Raw genomic sequence first — 24,377 nt, 5'->3', positions numbered from 1 at the left:
GGAAGAGAATGAGAATCCGTGCAAGTTAAGGTGGAGGCAGGTAAAAGGAGGATGGGGGATGGGCCCCACATCGGGGCAGGAAAGCCCCTCGACAACTCCATCATCTGCCCACGCACACGTGCACCCTTCTTTGTTCCTTTCTCTCTCCTTGCATCTCCAATCCCCAGCCTCGAGGGCACTTACGTCATATCCTACTATTTTAATTTTCCCATTACCACTTCTTCATTAACATAAATCTCAACCCCTCCCCCTCAAATGCCTCAAGTCTTCGCCGTGTTTGACCTCCACTCCTCCGTTCCCCCTACCAATACAGCGCCCCCTTCTTCCGCTGTTCTGATTCCCCCCCCCCCTCTCTCTCTCTCTCAATCCCTCAAATAGCTACTCTCTTCATTTTATAATCTATACATACACATACTCTTCACTTCGTTCTCATTCTTTCCCCCTACCAAATCCTCCTTCTCTGCTTCCTTGCTCTTCAATCTTCTTTCTCCTTTTCTGTTTCGATTTGTTTTCTGCTGTTTTCCCCATTTTGATCTCGCCAAGCAGACCAGAAACCCGCCGATATGAGACGCGTTAACGGGGATTATCGACCCGTTAACAATACTTTTGATACTATAAACGCTGCTGCCACTGCGATCGCCGCCGCCGATAATCGCCTTCCTCGGCCATCTGTCCAGGTTTAATCTCTTCTCTCTCTCTCTCTCTCTTGTTTTTTATTTCGTTCCGTACGAGGATGCTCAAAAGTTATGACTGATGATCATTTAGATGTTTATGACCTGTATGTTCTCTTGGTTTTCCTTTTTCTTTTTTTTGTTTTTGATTCTGGACGCGGTACCATTTGGTTGAGCACTTGAGCTCCCACTTTCCATCTCTTTTCCGAAAAGAGGCCTTTCTGTTTTCTTTTTCTTGATTTTTTCTTGGGGCTGAGGCGGGGGATGATAAAAGTACTTAACTTTACTTTTTCAAAAGAAAGCTAGTTCCTGAAAGATTAATAACTTACCTATGTGTGAGAATTCTCCTGCATCATCTCCTCTCTAGCTCCTCAAATGATAAAGCGTGTGGCATCAAACTCATCGGTTCTCACGCTGCTTTTGCTTTTATCTGCATCACTTACTTTTCGCTGATATTCATAAAGTGGACCGAGGACATAGATCTTTCTTTTTTTTTTTTAATTTTTTGGTTCGAGTTTTCCGAGTTTTTCTCTGGTGAAGACCGGAGACAGAGTCACTTGCTTGAGATTTTGCACCGTTTGCTCCGCGTTAGAGAACTACTGGGCTTTTATTGGACTTGAGGTTTTCTCGTTTTATAATATGGAATGATTTTATTAATTCACTGGATAATATAATAAGGTATAAGATATAGATTGTACATTTCTACGTCATCTTTCCTTATTATCCTGAAATTGCTGTATTTCGTTAGATGAAAGTTCGAACACATTTTGTTTTTAATGACAATGAGCATGTATATCCCACATATTCTGTATTTCTTCATCATTTACGATCTCGCTTGTGAATAATCTGAAGACGGCATACCAAATTTTTAATCACTGCAACTAGTAACTACCAAGTGGAGGAAGGAAACTGGTTGTATCTTTAGGAATCTCTAGGTTCCTTACCAGAATCAATTTCCAAAAAGGGGTGATTTTGATCAATGTGATTTTAGATACTGGATGTTGTGTGGCTAAATATTTTGAATATGATCTGAAGCTCCTGAGTCCATATTGTTTGTATCTATCTGTAATGGGTCAGGTCAAAAAAAAAAAATCTGTAATGGGTCAGGGAACATTCTCTGATGGTCTTTTCTAAATCAGTATTTGTTTCCTGCAGAAGAAAAGATGGGGAGGCTGCTTGGGCATATCTTTGTGTTTTGGATTTTCGAAAAACCGAAAGCGAATAGGGCATGCTGCCCTTGTTCCTGAAACAACACCTCCAGCTGCTGCTGGTAGCGGCGGCGGTGCTCCTGCAACTACAGCTGCAAACTCAACCCAAACAACCAGTGTAGCACTTCCCTTCATTGCACCTCCTTCATCTCCTGCATCTTTCCTTCAATCAGAACCTCCTTCCGCAATGCAGTCACCGGTTGGTACAGTATCATTCACTCCCGTATCTGCTAGTATGTACTCTCCAAGTGGCCCTGCCTCTATATTTGCAATTGGCCCTTATGCCCATGAAACCCAATTAGTTTCACCTCCTGTTTTCTCCACCTTTACCACTGAACCATCAACTGCTCCTTTGACTCCACCGCCTGAGTCTGTCCACTTGACTACACCTTCTTCGCCGGAGGTGCCATTCGCTCGGCTGCTTGACCCTAACCTCAGGAATGGTGAGACTTTCCAGAAGTTCCAAATATCTAACTATGACTTCCACTCTTATCAGCTTCATCCTGGTAGCCCAATTGGTCAGCTCATATCTCCAAGATCTGGCATCTCAGCTTCTGGCACCTCATCTCCTTTCCCTGATTCTGAATTAACTGCAGCTGGCAGGCATACCCTTGACTTCCAGACAGGAGACCCTTCCAAGCTTCTAAATTATGATAAATTTTCCACTTCTGAAAACCAGAGATCATATCAGGGTTCTGGATCTCTAACCCCAGATGCTGCAAAGTCCACAACTCAAGATAGTTCCCTTGCACATCATCAGGTTTCTGAGAAGAGAATGTCCCCAGGCATCCCAAATCGAAGCAGTAATCGTCTGAATGTAAACCATAGAGTCTCATTTGAATTAGCTGCTCAAGAATTATTGAGATGCTTCGAGAACAAACCAGTGGTATTAGCTAGAGCAGTACCGAAATCGAAAAATGATGCGGCAAGAGAAGAGAAAGATGAGAATTCAAGAGAAACTGGGAGTGATGACAAAATCCTTGTTGCTGAAACTGCTGATGATGCGCAGGGGAAAATCACAGGGAATGGAGACGAGGACGTGGTTAATCAGAATCCTCCATCCGTAACCCTTTCTTCTGCCAAGGAATTCAATTTTGACAATGCAGACGGAGGGGATTCTCATGCACCCAATTTAGTCGCAGATTGGTGGGCCAATGAGAAAGTTATGGGAAAGGAGGGAGAACCCTCCAAGAATTGGTCTTTCTTCCCAATGATTCAACCTGGTGTGAGCTAACCAACAAGAACACACACATTAAATCTGGCATAGTGTTTTAGTTTCGCTGCCTTGCTGCGTGGCCGCAGCCAACACCTACTAAGATGAATCATAGGCCACTAATTGCTTTTAGCTGGGAAGTCTAACACAAGAATGATGGGGCTCTTTTTTGAACATCGTGGCCCCTGAAGAGGTAAGATAGTTTCAGATGGATCATGTTAGTTCAGAGTTCTTTCCTAATCTGGGTTAGAAATGCTTATCCTTTCCACATTGTATTATAATGGACAGTGTGGCAGTGATTATAAATAATGAAAATCGATGATCATGATCATTTTGACTATGACGTGAACACGCAAATGTATGTATCTGGGTTTGGTTCTCTCTGCACCGATTTTGTGGCAGAGCTCTCAGTGATTGGGTGGATTTGATCAACGTTCATGAAGCTTTGCCATTCAGCTGGGGGCGGCAACTAAATCAAGCTCAAAGATTTCGCATTAAACATACTATTACTCTATTATAAGTGGTTATTATAGTATGCCCGCCTGATCCATCAAGCATTGGATTTCCTTGGCGCCGAAAATAGTCCAACGGGGCCGACTTCCTGTATAGAAATGGTGGTTTGTGCCTTCATGGTTGTACCCCTCTGCCTCGAGGTACAGAGTCCCACGTGTTGATTTCTGCCCTCGTGCTGCTTCAGTCTTTCAGATTAATTAATGAATGTTCAATCTGCTATGCTATCTATATGAGTATGAGCTGTACGTTTTGCCGATTCGGGATTTGGAGAGGGTGCAGAGGAGAATCACCTTCTTCTTAAAAACTTCTTCTTCTTCTTCTTCTTCTTTAAATTGGAGAAACTACTGAGTGAAGTACACACACACTGTATATATATGGGATTTTCTTTTTGGAGGGTGAGACGATGAATTTTGAAACGTAATGTTTTCTAAAGAAAAATGTGCTGTTAAAAAATGGGTGAACTTTTGTAATCGTATGAGATCGATTTATTCTGTTTTCTGTGGACGCTTAGGTCGATTTTATCTACGCGTACATGCTTCATCGGAAATTAATGAAAATGAAAGAGTTAGAAACTGCTGATCACTGTGCACTGTTGTTACTATTTCTAAAAAATGATGAATTAAAAGTGCATGTAGCAGTTTGAAGTATTTTTTAAGATGCATTAAATACTTTGAAGTATTTTGTAATACTTGTAACATCTCAAAGTTTTTTTAGGTACATTTAGCACTCTAAGGATTTTTTTGTTCTGGATACACAAAAAAAATATTTTTAAATACTGGATATATCAAAAAATATTTTAAGATATTAGACACATTTTAAAAAAATGTTTTAAAATATTAGATGTACTATAAAATATTTTAATATGCTAAATATGTACACACAAAAGCACCTTAAAATATTTTGAAGTGTTTGTGCATGTTAACCCAAAAATTATTCAACTTGTCTAACCTTGAGACACCCATAATTATGAGGCAAAGTTGCGCTTAAAATAAATCACACGAGCATTTTACTTTTATCGAGTATATACTCCCATGTGACGGGATGTATTGGAGAACACCGAACCCCAGATTATTCAAATTGCGTAGCTTCGAGACAACCCTAATCGTCAATACTCCGCAGTCAGCCAGATTTTACCCAGAAAAGAATTTGGTCCCACCTGGAGGGCTAACTCAAATTCAGTCAGACGAGACCACCGAGATTTTGATTTTTTAATATCCAACTCGAGGGCGACGCCAGCCAATGCCTTCCCTTGTGTAGAGATTCATTTAGAGCCGGGAATCAGGGCTGGCCCGGCCCTTCAGGGCTGGCCCTTCAGGGTTGGCGGGCTTAAAAGGGCCGGCCCTCCAGGGCTGAAATTTTAAAAATACCCCAATTTGTTAAGCCCGGCCCTTAAGCTACAGGGCCAGGGCCGGCCCGCGGGCTTTTGGCCCGTTTAAGGAAAAATACTATTTTTTTATATTTATCAAATTTTTTATAAAAATATAAAAATAAACCAATGAAATTATTAATAAAAGACATAAATATGAATAAAATTAAGTCACAAATATAAAATATCATCATATATAAATATTCATCAACATTTAAGAACATCTAAAACATTCATTAACAAGATAACAACATCTAAAAGTTTTATCTATAATGCAATTGTGCAATAAATAAACACTGTCATTAATCTTTTGAAACTTCATCATCACTATAATTAATTACTTTTCTTCATAAGTATGCTTTTCTTTCGTAACAAAAATATCAAGTTTTTCTTCTTTATAAGAATTTTATTTTTGAATTTTGCAATCTAACTATTATTTTACTTTAATGTGAGAAACATTGTTGTTGAAACTCATGAATTTCTAATTCAAATTATAGAATCACAAGTTATATAAGTATAAAAATATTCTATTATCAAATATATATAGTTTAAAAATATCAACGCATATAATATAAATCAAATCATTATTAAAGTCCAAATTAACCGATTTTTTAAAAATTTAATTAGATAAATTATTGTCTAAAACTAAATTTAATTTTAAAATGATAATAATAACTAAATATTTGAAATATTATTAACAATGTAAAAAATTAATAACATTAATATTATATAAAAAAATTTAAAAATAAAAAAAATTATAAAAGGGCTTAAAAGGGCCGGCCCGCGGCCCTTCAGGGCCAGCCTTCCAGGGCTTGTTTCTCATTTTAAAAGAAAAATATCAAGTCCGACCCTCATAATTTCAGGACCTAAACAGGCCGGCCCGATGTTCTCGGCCCGTTTTCCCGGCTCTAGATTCATTACCCCCAGAACTTATTCGTCGTCAAAGTACTTTAGCCGCTTGCTATCCAAGGGAGCTTTGCATCTTCGTCTCTGAGTATCTCCAATCTCTTTAGATTCCGAAGATAAAGGGATTGGAAGAGCGTCTTGCACTTGCTGCTCTGCGAATATGCCGCCTTCTTCAGTTTCTAATTTCGATGAAGGTCCTCTTCCTAAATCTGACTCCAACATAGTCACCATTAATGTAGGTGGCCAATTCTTCCAAACCACAAAGCAGACTCTCAATTCTGCTGGCCCCAAGTCCTTGTTCGCCAAAATCGCCGAATTTCAATCCTCTGACCCCTTCATCGACAGAGATCCTGAGTTGTTCGCCGTCCTCCTTTCCCTTCTCCGAACAGGTAATCTTCCTTCCAAAGCCAAGGCATACGATCTTCAAGATCTGATTTCTGAGTCTCAATTTTACGGCATCGAGCACACACTCAGGAACACCCTATCCGGCCCTTCTCAATTCGAGCCCTTCAACCTCCAGAAATCGATTATTTTACCTCTTAATGGACGAGATACCCCTCCGCCATCGCCGCCTCAAGGTTCGGCTCAGTTCATGTGGCGCATGGCAGTAAGATAACATCCTTTGATTGGTCCCTTCGTCGCAAGTCCACTTTTTTGACTCAATTCATGGCCGTCGATTCTCTATTAACCGTCTCCGATTCAGTGGTAGCTGCTGGAGCCCATGACTACTCGGGGTTGCAAATTATTGATTTGAAAAGGAAAGTAATCCAAACGGCCTTAGACTGGGAGAACGTGACCAGGTCTGGTTCAACAGTCCTAGCGATTGGATCTTCGCCGGAGCACCTATTTGCGAGTTTCGAATCAGGTCGACGCAATTCAAATGCTATAGTGGTATATGATTTAAATACTTTTAGCCCGGTTACAGAAATTGCTCACAATGAGATTTTTGGTGCCGATATCGATTCCGCGATCCCAGCAACGAAACTGAAATGGGCGTCGGGTTACAACTTGCTCATGGCATCTGGGTCCCATAGTGGTCCTTCCGGTGTATCTGGCAACATAAGATTATGGGATGTGAGGTCAGGGAGTGTTGTTTGGGAGATGAACGAGAAGATAGATTGTTTTGCCGACGTGACAGTTTCAGATAACTTGTCAGTAATCTTCAAGGTTGGGGTACATTCTGGGGAGGCATTTTTCGTGGATATGCGTAATTTGAGTTCTGGGAATTCCTGGGTTTGTCTTGGTGACAATAAAAAAGTGTTAAATGGGAAGAAGGAAGGCATAGGATGCAAGGTTGAAGATCAAGGGAATCAGGTTTTCTGCAGCAAGGGAGGAGACATAGAAATGTGGTCAGAGGTTATAATGGGCTCTGCAAAGAAAGGGGAGGATAAGTTAGTTAATAGGATATTCAAGAAGAACTTGATGGGCAGAGTGAAAGACACTGGCGGTTCTAAGATCACTAATTTGGCCTTTGGAGGGAATAAGATGTTCTTGACGAGGAAGGATCAGCAATTTGTCGAGGTTTGGCAGAGTTCTACTGTGGAACTTTAATCTACTAGTGATAGGATTAATGGGTTAGCCTGTCGTAGTGTAAATATCGTTTCCTTTAGATGTCGCCCTGTATATATGTGTGCTTTTTCACCCTAGGTCCTTAAATACAGCCTTCTCTGAGTTATGAAATTGAATTGATTCATCTCAATCTTATTGTTGAAAATTGCATTCTCTTCAAAACTCTGCTTTTTTTTTTTTTCCCGTTTCAATTGAGATTATTTAGTTACCAATCAAAAAATAATAATTTAGTTTACGAAGACTAGGAGGAAGTTTCACCTCTTAAAACAAGTGTTTTAAAGTTCAATTCTAGTTTACGTACAAGAACAAATCTAATTATGAGTTTATCTTTTGCACTCAAATTTCTAAGGTCCATGGAGAGTATTTTTGGTGGGCAAAAAAGCAAAACATCAGCCAAAGTGTCCTCTTATAAGTGGAGTCATAGATGGAAAGCAGAAGATAAGAATTTTGCCGTGAAAAAACAAGGGAATGTTTAAAAGTTTACTTGGTACGTTGTTTTTTTTTTTTTTTGGCCTGAGTTTACTTGGTACGTTGTAGTGAATGATAGTGGGTTTTGGGGGGCCGCATTAACCAGATGTCGCGCCTTAGATGTCGCCCTGTGTATATGTGTGCGTCTTCACCCAGTTACTTAATTAGAGCCTTTTCTGGGCTATGAAATTGATTCATCTTAATCTTATTGTTGAAAATTGCATTCTTTTCAAAATCACCCCCCCCCCAACAAATTGAGGTAACTCGGTTACCAATCAAAACATAATAACTAGTTTACCATGTTAACAAGACTAGTAGGAACTTTCATTCATTAAACAAGTTCAATTATGGTTTTTGCACATGAGCAAATCTCCTTATGAGTTTATCTTTTAATTTCAAATTTCTAAGAGCGATGGAGAATATTTTTGGTGGGCCAAAAAAAAAAAAAGGATTTCTATTTTGTGGGAGCAAACATTGGCCGAAGTGTCCTCTTACAAGTGAAGTGATAGGGGGAAAGCAGAGGATGAGAATTCTGCCGTGGAAAAAAAGGGGAATGTTCAAAAGTTTATGCCCCGTTTGGTAGCATGGAATTGGGAGGGAGGGAAGTGGAATCCAAATTTAAGATGTTTGGTATGCTGGAAGCCACTTCCATGGAACTCCCACTTCCATCAAAATCGGTGGAACTCACTTCCTTAGTCCCCCACCAGGAACCCAGTTCCACTTCTCATGGAACTGGCTCTGTGACTATTTTGCCCCCATCCCCACGCTTCCCACTGTTCAACACCCGCGAGCATGATGGCAGACGGCGATGATTTCGGTGAGCACGATGATGGACGGCGTCGACGCCATTGACCACTCGGTAGACGGCCTCTTCTTAGCCGAGGCTCACAGATTCCTCAAAGCCTCCAGCGATGCTCCTACAAGCATGAGATCTGGAGCATAGAGGACGGCGGTAGAGGAGTGGTGCGGATTTCATCTCTACTCTTTTCCTCCATGGCTGCTTATTCTCCAGATCTCATCTTCTCCCTTCGACCTTGTCTTCTTCCTTCCACTTTCTTTGATTTTCCATTTGTAATGACTGAAGCTTGCGAATCTTAGAACAAAGCTTACAATGCAAATGTTGAAACTCATGAATCTCCCCAAACAAGAACCTTGTACAGATTTGCTTGCTTTGAGAAGTTTTTTGGTCTTGACTTTGGAGCACGATTTTGGTCTTTTCGGGGGTTAATCTCCAGTACTTCAATTCTACCATTTTCATTGATTTCCTTTCTCAAGACTAGAATATTGTTGTCTTTTAATCATTCAATCGTGTAATTTGTGATTCATAGTCAATGTTTCTTTTTTACTGGATCTGTTTATGGTGATCATTGGTTTTTTCAACTGCGCTGATAGTTCTTGGTGGATGGTTGCATCTGGTGTGGAGAGGATTTTTGAACAGTGGAGTTCTTCTCTCTGCTGAAGGGTATTTTGGTATTTTCACATTACAATAATGTATTTTAATTAAAATTTATATCCCACTTCCATGGTTACACCAAACATGTTTTAAAACTCATTTTCTCTCCACTTCCATTTTTATTTCCACTTCCACTTTCACTTCCACTTCCATCAAAAACTCTTCCATCATACCAAACGGGGCATTAGGTTGTGGTGAATGGCAGATGCTTTTGGGGCCGCGTTAACCAGGTGAGTGACGTGGCTTCCAAGAATATAATTGGGAGACAGCCACACATGCAAAAGCCCCTTATCCTGATGGAGAGACCTTGTCCTTCATTAGGGTTGGCCACCATCAAAGTGAACAGATAAGCGTACATACAAGTAACGATGCAAATGCAGCTGATTGATATATAAATGTCCAGGAGTGAACCCTACCTGGCTCCCCCTTTCAGATGTTATGTCTTCCTCACTCTACTTTCCCACTGAATGCAAACCTAGCCACACTTAAAAATGGCCTGCCCTGTTGCAACTCCTAATCATCCTCATACTGTCCTCACTAGCTGACGTCTTCTGGTAGCTGCTATACCTAGTTCAAACAGTAAGTTCTATTATTCATGATTCAGAATTTGAACTTTTATAAGTTTTCTAAATACATGGAAATGAGAGGTACGTGGCCTATATTTACCTTCGTTATGTAAGGACTCAGATTGTGCTACGTTTTGATTGTGACCTATAGAGGAGGAGGGGAAATGTTAACCGTTGCTTATCCTTTCTTATGCAATTTTGATTGCGTGACGTATTCAATCTATTTTCATACTAAGGGAAGAATTATTCTCAGAACTCAAACAGACAACAAGCAAAAATGGCTGCCAAAACCTAACATCGCATGTTAGATAGTTCACAATATTAATTAGAACAAGCCCCATGAACTACATGATGGGTTTATCTTTCTAGGACTTAAGAAGAAGAAAATATCGTGTCTTTAGTCAATTAAATAGTTGTAGCCTGGTACGGATTCTTTTTTCTTCTATATGTGGACTTTTTCAATTTATTTAAACTTTGCCATTATTTTTAGGGTGCAATATAACAATGAAACGTCGCATCTGTTAGCTGCACAGCATGTGCGGAGCTTGATGAAAAAATGCCAACAATTACAAGTCCAAGCACCAGTCGCATTGATTGAACCAAAAAAATTGTTGTGTTTGAGAAAATGATCTTCAGCTGGATCGCAGCAAACGAACAAGGACACGAAATATAGGTACAATAATGAAAACCTCACTTGCCCCATAATTAATAATTAGCTAAATAGTGACATTTCACTGAATTTATCAAACAACTTGGTGGTTTCTTCTCTCCTACTTCCTAGTTAGCTAGCACCATAACATGTCATTAAGTTGCATCAATATATTAATTAATTGATTCAATTAATAAAAGCAATATATGTGGACGAGTAGCAATAGTTGGTACATCCGGTAATTCTCGTACAGAAACAAATATAGATGATGCAACGAGGTGATTCAAAACGTCAAGCCTTACCCGGTTGTCTCTCTTTTTTTCTTTTTTCCACCTGAATTACCCAGTTACCTCAAAATGTCACAATTAGGATTAACAAAAGTTGGTTCAGCTGGTAAGAAATTAGCTCATAACCTACAAAGTCATGAATTTATTCATAAGCGTTATCTGAGTTTGGAGATATATCCTGATTCTAATAAACTCTCGAAACTCAACTCACTTAAATTTTTTGTTATGGAAAAAAATGCGACAATTGGGAAGTTTGAAAATAGGACCCGACCAGTTTGTTCTTTTAATTGCAATTATCTCCTTTGGTTCAATGAAGCTGCTCCCTCTTTTTGAAACCAGAGCCCAGAGGCCACTTTCTTTGTTTCACATTACACTTGTCAGATGGCTATAGCAAAAGAACCAATCTCCAGTTATTCCCTTTTCCTCTCAAATGCGACTCAGGAAATCAAATCAAAACAAGCGACCCACTCGAAACGGCCATTCATTTCTTTTCAGAAACAAGTGATGATTTCTAGATGGAACAAGCATGAATTTAAAGGCTGTTTAGATGGAAATTAAATTATAATTTTAAAAGTGTTTTTATAATTTACAAAGTAAATATGTAGAGGAGTTTGTCTTGTTTAGAAAAACTTTTGAACATTTCCAAACACTGATTAACTTTTCAAAAATGATTTTATGAAATTCAAAGTAATTATGTAAAAAAATTTTTGTCAAAGACCTATATAAAAACACTTTTTTTAAAGTGTTACTGGGAATTGCCAAATGATACGAGATCATTGTGGGGTATTTTAGCTGGCTGGGTACACAATGCGCGTTCTACTTCACCCCAAACACATCAGTCACTATTTGTTCTAGCTATTGGCTTTTCCTTTCCTTTCTTTTTTTTTTTTTTGACCGACTTTGCTTCAATAATTCTCCCTCCTGTGTCAGTTCTGTGCACCTCCCGTAAGGGTACACTTCAGTAGTTATCAATGCGACCGCCGGGTCATTTCTGTATGACTTTAGATTAAAGTGAAAAGCGCAATAATTTACTTAAAGACAGCAAAGCCAAAAATGACTGAAAAATACTTCAAGTTGGACGAATGAGAATTAGGCTCTGACATCGGCGTGCTGCATAAGTGCTTGTTCTGTCCAATTAATGTTGTTGTGCGTGGGTATATATCTCTGGTAAAGATACTCCTCCGATCCTAAATGTAAGACCCTTATACTATAAGGGTGTTACATTTAGGGCAGGAGGAATACAATGACAAGTGCTGATGTGTGGGTGGCAGTGATTAATATAGGAGGGCGAAGGACAAAACGACGCCGCCAAAGCTGGTACTCCAAGGCCAAAAGCAAAATAATTGTGGATCCATGGGTGGGGGTCACTAAATTTCAGGTCAAATCAGGGGAGGCACCGAGTCTTTAATACGAGACGGAAAAGAAAGGAGCAAACAAAACTATTGACTTGGCCATGGCTAGCTTCGTGGGCACGTATTATTCTCATAACATAACGAGTAATACGCTTGTCATCCTTACGCAAAAACAATCTCATTTACACCTACTTTCCTTCAACTAATCTTGCGTCTTCATTGATTGCAGAAGAACCATAGTGTGGATTTGGAGCTGCAATTTTTTCACTTCCTGGTTGAGTTTGAATTTCGTTTTCCCACAGATTCAAAATAATTTCTTTGAATTAAATATTGCATGTGCTGCATCATTAACTGCTGGGTTTTTTTTTTTTTCTTTTGCTTTTCTTCAAGCCGTAAGAAACATCACACTGGGTCTGCTTGATGGAGGATTTCGTTCCGCCTTAATACACCCCCAACGACCTTGGTGGGCATTAATGAATAATGCCTTTAATTGGCTGTGCTGATCCAAATAAAGAAAAGAAAATGAGAGACTTTCAACTAGTAATTCATACTCCTTATTAAACGTCCCTCTCCCTGTTCCCATGTCCTTCTATAAATCACTGACCTTTTCTCTCACTCACAGGTCACACGCCCTCCTCTTTTTCTCATAGTACTATAGCCACATCTTCCTCTTCTTCTTCTCCACCTCATTCCCTTTTATCCTTCGTCTTCCTTCTCCCTCTCATACACATTTTCTTCTCAAACCCTTTGCTCTGTTTCTTGCGTTGAATACAGGGGAGGGTGGTATTATTGCGGGTGATTCTTGCGTCGGATCACATGGATGCGTCCACAGCTTTAATGATCCTATCCGCCGTAGCTGCTTATTTATTATGGTTCAGATTCTTATCCAGATCCCTGAATGGTCCACGTGTTTGGCCTCTATTGGGGAGCCTTCCCGGCCTCATCCAGCACACCAATCGCATGCATGAGTGGATCGCAGACAATCTCCGCGCCTGTGGCGGAACTTACCAGACCTGTATCTGCGCTTTTCCCTTCATCGCCAGGAAGCAGGGCCTCGTGACCGTCACGTCTGATCCCAGGAACGTGGAGCACATCCTCAAGCTCCGCTTCGATAATTATCCTAAAGGACCGACTTGGCAATCTGTGTTTCACGATTTGCTCGGCGATGGCATCTTCAATTCCGACGGCGACACATGGCTGTTCCAGCGCAAGACCGCCGCTCTGGAATTCACCACTAGAACTCTGCGCCAGGCCATGGCGCGCTGGGTGAGCCGAGCCATTAAGTACCGGTTTTGCCCCATCCTCGACACGGCGCAGCAGAACCAGAAGCCGGTCGATCTTCAAGACCTTTTGCTTCGCATGACTTTCGATAACATTTGTGGCTTGGCTTTCGGCAAGGATCCGCAAACTCTCTCTCCCGGTCTTCCTGAGAACGGCTTCGCCCTGGCCTTTGACCGAGCCACGGAAGCCACCCTGAAGCGCTTTATTTTGCCGGAGGCGATCTGGAAATCCAAGAAGTGGCTCCGGCTAGGTATGGAAGTGACCATGGCCCAAAGCCTCAAACACATTGATCAGTACTTGTCCGGAATCATCAACACGAGGAAGCTCGAGTTAACAAGTAAGCAGAATGGTGAGAATGGGACCACCGTCCCTCACGACGACCTGCTCTCGAGGTTCATGAAGAAGAAGGAATCCTACTCGGACCAATTCCTGCAACACGTGGCCCTCAACTTCATCCTCGCCGGCAGAGACACGTCATCCGTCGCGCTGAGCTGGTTCTTCTGGCTGTGCACCCAGAACCCAAAAGTGGAAGAGAAGATCCTCGTGGAACTCTGCACCGTCCTGATGGAGACTCGTGGCAGTGACGTGTCGAAATGGATGGACGACCCGCTCGTGTTCGAGGAGGTTGACCGATTGGTGTACCTGAAAGCAGCGCTGTCGGAGACGCTTAGACTCTACCCATCGGTACCGGAGGACTCAAAGCAAGCGGTTAAAGACGACGTATTGCCGAGCGGTACCTTCGTTCCGGCAGGTTCGTCCGTGACATACTCCATCTATTCAATTGGAAGGATGAAATCCATATGGGGAGAGGACTGCCTGGAGTTTAAGCCGGAGAGGTGGTTATCCGCCGATGGGAAGAAGATCGAGCTAAACGACTCGTACAAGTTTGTCGCATTTAATGCTGGCCCAAGAATTTGTTTGGGGAAAGACCTGGCATACCTGCAAATGAAGTCTATCGCAGCGTCTGTGCTGTTGCGCCACCGCCTCTCCGTGGCGCCGGGACACCGCGTGGAGCAGAAGATGTCGCTGACGTTGTTCATGAAGTACGGGCTGAAGGTGAACGTACACCCAAGAGAGTTAGGACCTATACTGGACAAAGCATGCAAGGACGCCGCCTCCTGCGGCAGAGAAGCATTCATGACGGCCGGTAACGGCGCGGACGTCGGAATTGAGGCGCTGCCTCCCGCTGCTTGAAGAGTGTTTTGGCATCATGTGGCTGTGAAGTAATGAACAAATACGTATATTTATACATATAATTAATTAGGCTTAAGAACAGGGTGCATACTACTCATGCATACTAAAATATTTTATTAAGTAATTAATTGTGCTGATTAATTATATTATACTTAATTTGAAAAGTACGTGGTTTTGTAATCCATGCCAATAAATACACGCACGCACGCGCACGCACACATATATATCCTTGATCCTGATTTGGGTCTCTGGAATCAGTAGGCCAGCGGTTTTGTTATGAATTATGATCACTCTAATCTCTTGCTCTCACTCCATGAAAGAAAGAAAATAAATAAATAGCATGCTTGCATATGTATATATACACATATACGTGTGTGTATGCACACACTTATAAAATATCCTATAAACGAGGTCTTATAATTAAGACAAAAAATAATATTCCTCTGGTCTTTAATATAAGACTCAATTATTAGTTGGTTTTTGTTCTAAATATAAGACCTATTTCTTATATTTATTTATTTTCTCTAAATTACCCGTATAGATATTTCAACTATAATCAAGTAAAAAAAGGAGATAATGTATTAAGAAAGATGATTATAGTGTTTTAAGAAACATGTTTACATTTTTTATAATTAATTAACTTACCTAATTTTCTTAATCTAATCAAATTAGTTAAATATGTCTTATATTAAAAATCAGAGGAGTTTTAATCAGAATATCTGTATAAAGTAAGTGAACTTTACATTTTTCAACGTGCTTCTTACTATGTTGGTTCTTGTTTTCTGACTGCTTAATGTGGCTGGAGTGTGTACGTTTAATTTACAATTTCAGTTCCAATGAAACTGCTTTTTGGTAACTTGTGATAATTGAATCAAGTCGAGGATCAATATTGTGCTGCTTAATATAAAATCTACATTGATTAATTTAAATATATTAAGAAAATTAATTAAATAAGCTATTTGTTAAAAATATACTACATCTGATTCTAATTATAAAACCTTATTTATAAACAACAAATAAGATCTTGGATCAGAGATGGTATACCAGCCTTCTTAAAATATCTTCTAAAATCATTTGCATTGAAACTATGCAAACTTTAGATATAATTTTTAAAAAATAATAAATAAGAAATAATAGATTAAGATATTATATTTAAAACTAAATTCAATCCAAGCTAACTTTTATATAATAATGGCATATAATATTTAATTAAATTGACTACGTAGTGTAGCGTGTTGGTAATTTGAGGTGCACGGGCAGTGCATGGTCATGTGCGCAAAACAAATGGGGAATGTGCTTCTTTTTTTTTTGTTGAACCAGCAATACAAATGGGGGATGTTAATGGTTGACCTAAGATTAATTAATATATTACGATTTTTTTTTTTATATAAACACTAAGGGGGTGTTTGGCAAACCTTGAAAAAAAACTTTTGGAGCTCAAACCAAGATTTGCCTCCAAAGATATCCAAACACCCCTTAATTTTTTGAAACCATGGTTTTGTCATAGGCAAAAAAATTTCACTTTTTGAATGAGTATGGACATTGTCAGCGAAAGCAAGGAGCTATCTTCATGTCTTTACATTTCTCTTTCTTTCTTCTTCCTAATTTTTTTGTTTTTTGACCTTGAAATTTTTTTTTATTTTTTAAAAACATATTTAATCTTATATTTTATAAATATATATACACATATTAATTATTTATTAATTACATTATCTTATATATTATTAATTATATTGGTAAAAATATATTATTAACGTTTTATTCCTTCAAATTAAAATATATTATAAGATCTATTTTTTATATAATTATCATATTAACTTATGCTCTTTTTAGTAATTTGCACATAAAAAAAAACTTCTGATAATAACTATCCAAACACTCACTTCTCAGAATCACTTTTTCACAAGATCTATTCTTCACAAAATATATTCTTCCCAAAATCTATTCTCCAAACTATGACTTGGCTTCATCCAAATCATGGTTTAATTTCATCCAGAAGCTATTCTCCAAAGTCTAATAACTAGCTAGCTTGCCCCACAAATAAGTTAGCTTTTGAGTCATCAAACATTTTTACCGGAAAAATACAAAAGAAAAAGGCCCCAAATTAATTACAAAAATAAGGCAATTAATTACACGAATTAATTTGGGATTTTGTTAAAAAAGATCCCAAAGAATTGTCTAAAAGCGAAAACCCTAATGTGCAGTCCAAAATTGGTCCCGTCGAGATTAATTAGGTGGACCTATTAATTAATTAAAATCCACCACAAATACTCAACGAGCAAACACCTAACTTGACTCTAATTGTAGCTTCCCCCAGTGAAGTGATTAGTAAATTAGCCAGCTTTCGATTTGATTTAAGAAACTATTAAAAGTTGAGTTAACTTGGCCCAAAAACAGAACGGGTTGAGTTAGTTTGGCCTCAAAACAGAAGGTGTTAGTTTCTCACAATGTAGCAATAAATTAATATTCAAATTTCTGTTAAAAAAAGTATTCACATTTAATACTCGATAGTATCTTGAATAGAATTGCACGTATCAACAAAAAAAATGACCCCAAAAATCATGTTTATGGATGAATTGTATTCACATATCATAGAATAGAGATCTTCAATGTTTATTATTAAAATTTATCTAACTTATTTTTATATAAACTGAACATCATAGTATCGTATCAAATTATTTCAACCAAATCTTAAATTTTCAATTACTTGTATTTGTTTTAAATATTACTCCTCTGGTATTTAATATATGACTTAATTATTGAGTTGATTTTGTTCTTAAATATAACAAGACCTGTTTTTTATATTTATTAATTTTTTTTAAATTATCCCATGAATACTCCCTCAACCATAATCAAATAGAAGATGGAGACACGATATTAAGAAAGATGTTATATTTTTTATAATTAACTAACTTACCTAACTTTCTTAATCTAATCAAATTAGTTAAATATGTCTTATATTAAGGATCAAAAGAATATTCCTATCTTAATTACAAGACATCACATACATGTACAATTCGGGGAGCCTAAAAATGATAATTTTTTTATAACAAGTTTTATTTTAAAAATTAAACAAAATATGTAAGCATTTGAAAATATCTTATCAATATTTCAACACCAGCATTTTTTCAACGGCATTAGACTTACAAAAAAAAAAAAACACTTTATAAAATTAAGGAATCAAAATAAATATTATATAAAGCTAAACTGACAAACAATATTTTTGCCACCGATTTGGCGCGATTGGATTTGCCAAAGAACGACAAATGCGGCTCATAAAGATTCATTGACGACATTACTTATAATAACACGCATATTCCTACAAAATCAAACAATTCAAATATTAATAAAAAATGATTAAATATTTTTTTGAAAAAATGAATCAGTTTCACAATTATTTGTGAGATTTTAATAAATGCTGGGTGGTTGGGTTTGAATGAAACAATGACACTGTCATCTCTGGTGACGTCATGACAATGACTAAAGTGAAGCCTTTCACTCACAAGTCATAAAGCCAGTGCCCTCCAATGGAGGGGCGATACACGGCAACCATTGAGGAAGAAGATAGCCCACCAGCGTTTGCCTCAATCAAATTCACATCTTTATTTATTTATTTATTTATTTTTTTACCAGCAATTCACATCTTTATTTTAATGTCTCTCATCTTCCTTTTGCTGTTATTTTTCTGTGATTGATCAATTCCTCAACACAAATTAAAACATTCCATTAATTAGTAGCCGGAATATTAGGTTTTTCCCTTTAAATTAAGAGAGGATTTGAGTAAAAACCTAACCATGATTTTAAAAGTGATTTTTTGATATAATATATAAATATGTGAAATAATTTTTATTTTTACTTGTATGAAAACACTTTTTAAAAGTGTTGAAGTCATTAAGTTCTTATTTTTTCCCCCTGACCACGAGTTATATTTGGGGCCCTTGATGTCTTGAAATGTTGTTGGGCCTTTTGAAGCCCAATATTACTTCCCATACCAAAGCCCATTTGACCCAACAAAGCAAAGATAAATATCCGAGGAAACGACCCTTTTTTAAGGGAGAATTCCTTTTGTCCCCCCCTATTTCCCATCTCTCTTTCTTTTTTTTTAGGGATCCACACTAATTCCATTTGGCCAAAAACCTGTTTATTTCTGTCACCATCTCAAACATCGTTTTGTTGAACAAGTCACAACTTTTTTTTTCCCACTTCCCAGTCAGAGTTTCAAGCTTTTCAGCCTTTTTAATATCATCTCAATCTCAAACATGCTCACCTTATCTCTATTAATTTATTTAGATATTCCCTTTGACGTCATTTATTTATTTCGTAAAAATCGACAAGGCTATCATACATCATCTTTCTTGCCTTTGATTTACTTTGGCCCTGAATATATCATGGTCCTTCCTCCTTATTGAGTTGAGTCTTCTTTTTTTGGGCCTGATATTGAGTTGGGTCTTCTATTTTGCTTGATCACAAGTCAGAAACAATTTAATTAACGCCTTGTCCTGGGGCGTGTAGTTGAATTAAAACGTGGAATCATTTAACGACTTTTCGGCTTCTCGTCGCGGTGCCTCCGGACTCCAGGGAATTGACACGCTTCGAAATTCTGCATCTCCCGCCAAACGTGGAAGATTTGAAGCTGAAAGTACATTCCAGCGAATAATTTTACAGTTTCCTGGTTTTCTTCTTCGGTGCTTGCAGTGAATTTAATACTGTCAGTTTATCAAACGCATTACTGTCCCTCGCACTACTATTCTGATGGTAGCATGCCGTCTTTGATCTTTTCAAGCTCCGGCAAGTGATTATCTGGAATGCTTCTTAGCGCGCCTCTCGGTTCAATCATTTCGTGCTTTAAAAGTTTATTTCTTCTCGTGCTTCCGCCGATTACGTTATTAGATTTAGAGTGACTAATACAGCCAAATTATACCATCTTAACATTGAAATTTTTTTTACAGGCTCTAATGGTGTTACCACACACAGCTCTGTTCTGGTATATGCCGTAGAGTAGTACTATATAATGGAGAACGAGATGCTGCTACGGAATGAATTCTCTGTATTATATTTCTGGTCCTTTGCTGTCCATGTGGTAGTTGGTTAATGCCAAACGTGAATTTACACACAGTTTGCTTCAATTTCCTCTACTTCTAATTTCTTTTCTTCTCCCTCCTCCTCATAGGCATGCCATCTTGGTGTGGAAGTCTTCCCCCAAAGAGAAGAGGAAAGAAAACAAGGAAAGCATTGTTTATACGACGCAGTGCAAGTTAAAAGGCACTTCTGAAAACAAGTGGAACAACGGATTGGGAGGATCTAGGAGACATCTTATCATATTGCCTCGGATAAGGGATCACTATCTCCTGTGTTTTCTGGATCAGCATCTCCCTCAACACGTCTCCCGATGTCAAAGTTTTGTAGATGGCTGAGCATGAGTTCTATATGCCCTTTTGGGGATGAGAGTGAGGAAAACAGTGTGTGTTCCGTGGTTGCACGAATGCTAGAGAAATCTGGCTATTTTTCTCTGGAAATTTGCAGGATTGGATGAACTGGGATTCAAGGCATGAGGCTGGATGTAGCAAAGTACAACGCTGGACATGGAGGAAGCAGTATTGGCGGGCTGAAAAGTGCATGCCTGTTCAAGCTTCTGGAGGATACAGCAAATAAGGACTTCAACAACAGGATGTTCAATCCAGCTCCAAAGGGAGCGCTTAAAATGGATGCCATCACCGGAGTGATGTCTGGGAATTGATGTGGATGCTTCTGTGGACATACAGCAGCACGATGCTTGCGGAGGAACAATACGAGATACTGAAGCTATTTGGGTCATAGGAACAACACCACACGTTGAAATTTCTAATGGCCAGAAACTTGTCATGTTCTACAAAGTTTTCTCACCTAGAAACAGTCGGATATAGTTTTCTCACCCCCGATTACACTATATTACATCACATTACATCCTCCTGATTCTTTTTCTTTACGACTACTTTGGATCTGTCAGGCTCAAACTGAATTCCCAGAGTTTTCTGGCCAATTCTGAATCTGTAGCCAGAGAGCTTGGTTTTGCCTTGTTGCTATCCATAAAGTATTCACCAGATACTCCCTTGACTTGTGGATGCAATGCCACGTAACATTGAGTTGCAGCTCCCTAAAAACACCCCACAGGATTCAATATGAAATATTAAGAATTTAAATGACAGAAAAACCACATCATCGGCAGCAAAAGGCATCAATGTCACCTCCACACACTACCCCTGCTATGCTCATGAATGTTACAACTTACCTGCTGCACATTTTTAAGGAAGAACTTCCCCACTGCGCCAGCAACGGCTGCACAGTCCGAGTAATAGATGCATTATTATAGAACAAAAATCGAGAAGTAAGAATACTTTAATGCACATATTGGCATCAGATTAATAGAATAAAGGATACCATTAAAGTAACCATGATACCGAAGAATATTTGTTACAATCGTCCCTGGATGAAGGGAGTTAACAGTTATTTCCACTTCTTCTTCCTGACAAACAAAAAAACAACAAAATAAAAAATTATACATCCAATTCAACCAGTCAGTCAACAGATGAATGCCAGAGGAATGGAAGACCTCTCCAAATGCAGAGCATGCACAGACACAGGGTCTAAAGATAGTGTTTAACAACATGGGCAGCATGGAAATTATGCTTCTAATTTCTACAAGGAGGAGGGAAAATGTCCTAAAATAATAATGGCATATTATCTTTGCAATCAACTGCAATGTGAAGGTTATCTTAGCTAATAAATCAGTGAAATATAAGAAAAATGACACTTAAAGCTTATGAAATTAACAGCTGAGAGAACCTTAAAAAACAAAATCACCCCCCGAGACTATAGCAGTAAGTTATCACTGATATTTTATAAAGCTATTAATCATGCTTGCTAAAGTTACGATCTGGTCTTCCCAACGTCATCTATAGGAATAGTGAAACATCCAAAAACATACTTATAACATCTAGAAGACTGGTATGTAATTTCAGAAAGCATGAATTTTAACTGTGAGAAGTAACAGTAATAAATTTTTATGATTCTTAGAATATACTTTAGTCTTTAAGGCCATTGACGGTCAATTTTATAAAAGACCCTCAAATATCATTTTCTTAAGTAATATAAACATCAGTAAAACCATGTGAAGCTCAGAAAGATTAAGAAATATTGATATAATTTGACAGCAATTTGTTTAATGAGTTGGTATAGCTATGTCTACTCATGATATTATGTTAAAAACACATGAAATCAAAAATTAATTATGACCATTTACAAGTAGAATCAAAATAATTAATCTGACAGCAATTTATTTAATAAGTTGCTATAGCTATGTCTACCGAAGATATTAAGTTAAAAACACATGAAATAGGAAAAAAAATAATTATGACCATTTACAAGTAGAATACCTTCAAGCGTCTTGAAAGCTCTTTTGCATGCAAAATATTAGCAAGCTTTGATTGTCCATAAGCAAGATAACTGTTGTATCTGTAAATAATCAAACAGACAAAGCGGAAGCATTCCATTTTGAGAATCATACATACATACATACATACATATATATATATATATATATATCAAATGGTAACATCAAGAAAGCACCTCTATAGCATGAGTTTAGTAGCAGATGGAAAGAGGGGGGAAAGCAAAAATTTATTTAGCTAGAGCATACCCTGATTCATCATTGATCTTATCAAAACAAATTCCCTCTTTATATGCAAATCTGTGTGCCTTCGATGATACGATAACTATTCTTCCCTCCCGCTTGCATTCGTGCACAGTTTTCTTCATAGTTTCCAATAAAAGGTTTGTTAAGAGAAAATGACCTGCAAAATAGCATTAATCCTTAAAATTCCTAATTGTACATCATAGGAAGTAAATATAATCGATATGAATCGTTCAAAGATAAGGTGAGGAGAACATATGATATCCTAGTTCATTACCTACATGATTGGTTGCAAACTGCAACTCAATGTTGTCTTCAGAAAGTGTGAAGGGGGCAGCCATGATTCCTGCATTATTACTTCAGCCGAAAAATTCATTTCAACTCTTTCAACATCAACAAAGACGGGAGTTTCTCTCTATGCAATATTCTTAATCATATTCCTTTAGTATCCCAAACAAAGTGAAGTGTTGCAAGAAGAGTGGAAGACTGCATTAGCAAATTTCATAACGAGTTTCCGAAGGCAACGCAGGAAGCAAAAGGGTGGTAAATCAATAAACTATTTCTTACAAACATGGAGCATTCACTAATCAGAAGATATCAATCAATAGAAATTAACCACTTGGATACACATGCATAGATCAAGAGAATATAAAGAGAGCTAGAATTAACAAAAAGAGCTGCAATTTAGAGGCTCAAAACCACTATTGCTAAACGTTCATACATCAGGAGATTAAGAGGCAAACCAGATATTTCTAAACAGCTTACATTAGGATATTAAGACGCAGACTAGAGGAATTGTAATCTGCAGCGAATTTCCTTACTGACGCCATTGAGCTAAGATCTAACTTCATGACATCAATTTTGGCAGAAGGCATTTCCTCGAGCATTTTGTTTTTGACGCTCATACCAGAGTCCACATTCCTTACTGCCATAACCACATGGACGCCACGCAATGCTAGAACTCGGGTCGTTTCAAGACCAAGACCATTGGATGCCCCTGAAACTCAACTAAATGTGAGTACTGAGGGAAGATGGTGGGTACATATTCCATTTTCAGATACCATCCAAGTCATTAAAAGTTGTGTGGTATATTATACAATGTTGAATTGCATTTTGACTAGACAGGCTTAGTAACATATGACAGGAAAAAAAGATTTTCTTTTCAATTTTGTTTTTAGTTAAAAAAGTTTGGTCCTTATTGCCAATCAACCATAACCTCAACATGTTCGATGATCAGAGAGCAGCTCTATATAGTCTAAATATCGAGCTCTTATCATCTCCCTCCCAATCCTGTCCACATATAAAAGTATTCAAGACATTATCCAGCACTGTTAGATTATGACTTCAGAAGTACAGACCCTTCGATGAGAGTATCCGCACCATCAGAAATAAGTTCGGCCCGGAACACTGACCAGAGTCAGAAAAGGGGAAATCCACATCAAACAAATAAAGATTCTCCGGTTTTATTAATTCATGAGCTAATCTTCTTTACTACAAGTGTTTGGTTTGGTCGAGAGGGAAAAAATATCCAGCCATCGCTAATCACTGATCTTCATAGTAAAGCGATCTTATTTGTGTACAGTAGCCAATCACAAGGTGGAATAAGAAAATAGAGAAGAAAACCTGTGACGATGGCAGTGAGACCGTTTCCATCGATTCCTTCAGTAACTTGCTCCGCAGTGGAAGTGGCTGAGAATCCAGATGGTCCCCTGCAACCAAACATCCACATTTTTTTTTTCTTGGTTCGCAAAGAACACGATCACGCCCTCCAAGTGCAGTCCAGGAGCAGAGCAGAGCAGACTCATCGCATCATTTTCGTCACCATTTATATCTCACTATTTTGCCAGGGACAAAAGCGTACTTTGGCCTTATGTGGGTCAGCTTTTTTGCCCAGAAATATTATAAAAATTAGGGTCTCCATGGAATGCCAGTTTATAAACTTTTTTTTTTCTGCCAGTACATCACTTCAGCGTTAACCTCGGGGAGAAGTTAATCGGTGAAATGCCAATTTT

General features: G+C 38.3%; 4 protein-coding genes across 4 annotated transcripts; 3 read left to right on the top strand and 1 right to left on the bottom strand.

The window, feature by feature from the left end:
- The first annotated feature begins 261 nt into the window (after positions 1-261).
- On the top strand, positions 262-3,822 carry LOC114735960 (uncharacterized protein At1g76660-like). The gene is made up of 2 exons (XM_028923752.1): positions 262-677; positions 1,827-3,822. The coding sequence occupies exons 1-2, from the start codon at positions 564-566 to the stop codon at positions 3,111-3,113; spliced, it is 1,401 nt and encodes a 466-aa protein (XP_028779585.1). The 5' UTR covers positions 262-563; the 3' UTR covers positions 3,114-3,822.
- A 2,071-nt stretch (positions 3,823-5,893) lies between these two features.
- On the top strand, positions 5,894-7,608 carry LOC114735951 (BTB/POZ domain-containing protein At5g41330-like). Its single transcript, XM_028923742.1, is given in 2 exon segments — positions 5,894-6,452; positions 6,455-7,608. Coding segments are annotated over 2 exon segments (1,389 nt in total). The 5' UTR covers positions 5,894-6,037; the 3' UTR covers positions 7,429-7,608.
- Positions 7,609-12,611: 5,003 nt separating this feature from the next.
- Positions 12,612-15,005, top strand: LOC114735869 (cytochrome P450 86A8-like). The gene has a single exon (XM_028923646.1). The coding sequence runs from the start codon at positions 13,038-13,040 to the stop codon at positions 14,694-14,696; it is 1,659 nt and encodes a 552-aa protein (XP_028779479.1). The 5' UTR covers positions 12,612-13,037; the 3' UTR covers positions 14,697-15,005.
- Positions 15,006-20,501: 5,496 nt separating this feature from the next.
- LOC114735898 (short-chain dehydrogenase TIC 32, chloroplastic-like) lies at positions 20,502-24,175 on the bottom strand. The gene is made up of 8 exons (XM_028923676.1): positions 23,989-24,175; positions 23,131-23,362; positions 22,643-22,722; positions 22,372-22,525; positions 22,109-22,187; positions 21,114-21,198; positions 20,965-21,011; positions 20,502-20,829 (listed from the first exon to the last, which is right to left on the bottom strand). Exons 1-8 carry the CDS (start codon positions 24,092-24,094, stop codon positions 20,665-20,667), a joined length of 948 nt encoding a protein of 315 aa, XP_028779509.1. The 5' UTR covers positions 24,095-24,175; the 3' UTR covers positions 20,502-20,664.
- Positions 24,176-24,377: the final 202 nt, after the last annotated feature.

Source organism: Neltuma alba, unplaced genomic scaffold (genome assembly GCF_004799145.2).
Source record: "Neltuma alba isolate B1F8T4 unplaced genomic scaffold, ASM479914v2 tig00002719_pilon, whole genome shotgun sequence".
NCBI lineage: Eukaryota > Viridiplantae > Streptophyta > Magnoliopsida > Fabales > Fabaceae > Neltuma > Neltuma alba.
Note: the sequence above shows the minus strand (reverse complement) of the source record. Positions and strands in the feature narration are given on the sequence as shown.

What these genes read in the sequence shown, in the direction of transcription:
- LOC114735960 (XM_028923752.1), top strand. Translation starts at nt 564, where the DNA reads ATGAGACGCGTTAACGGGGATTATCGACCCGTTAACAATACTTTTGAT. An exon ending in TTCCTCGGCCATCTGTCCAG is followed by an intron (nt 678 to 1,826) that starts GTTTAATCTCTT and finishes TGTTTCCTGCAG; the next exon opens with AAGAAAAGATGGGGAGGCTG.
- LOC114735869 (XM_028923646.1), top strand. Translation starts at nt 13,038, where the DNA reads ATGGATGCGTCCACAGCTTTAATGATCCTATCCGCCGTAGCTGCTTAT.
- LOC114735898 (XM_028923676.1), bottom strand. Translation starts at nt 24,094, where the DNA reads ATGTGGATGTTTGGTTGCAGGGGACCATCTGGATTCTCAGCCACTTCC. An exon ending in GTTTGCAACCAATCATGTAG is followed by an intron (nt 22,526 to 22,642) that starts GTAATGAACTAG and finishes GCTATTTTGCAG; the next exon opens with GTCATTTTCTCTTAACAAAC. An exon ending in GTATCATGGTTACTTTAATG is followed by an intron (nt 21,012 to 21,113) that starts GTATCCTTTATT and finishes CGGACTGTGCAG; the next exon opens with CCGTTGCTGGCGCAGTGGGG.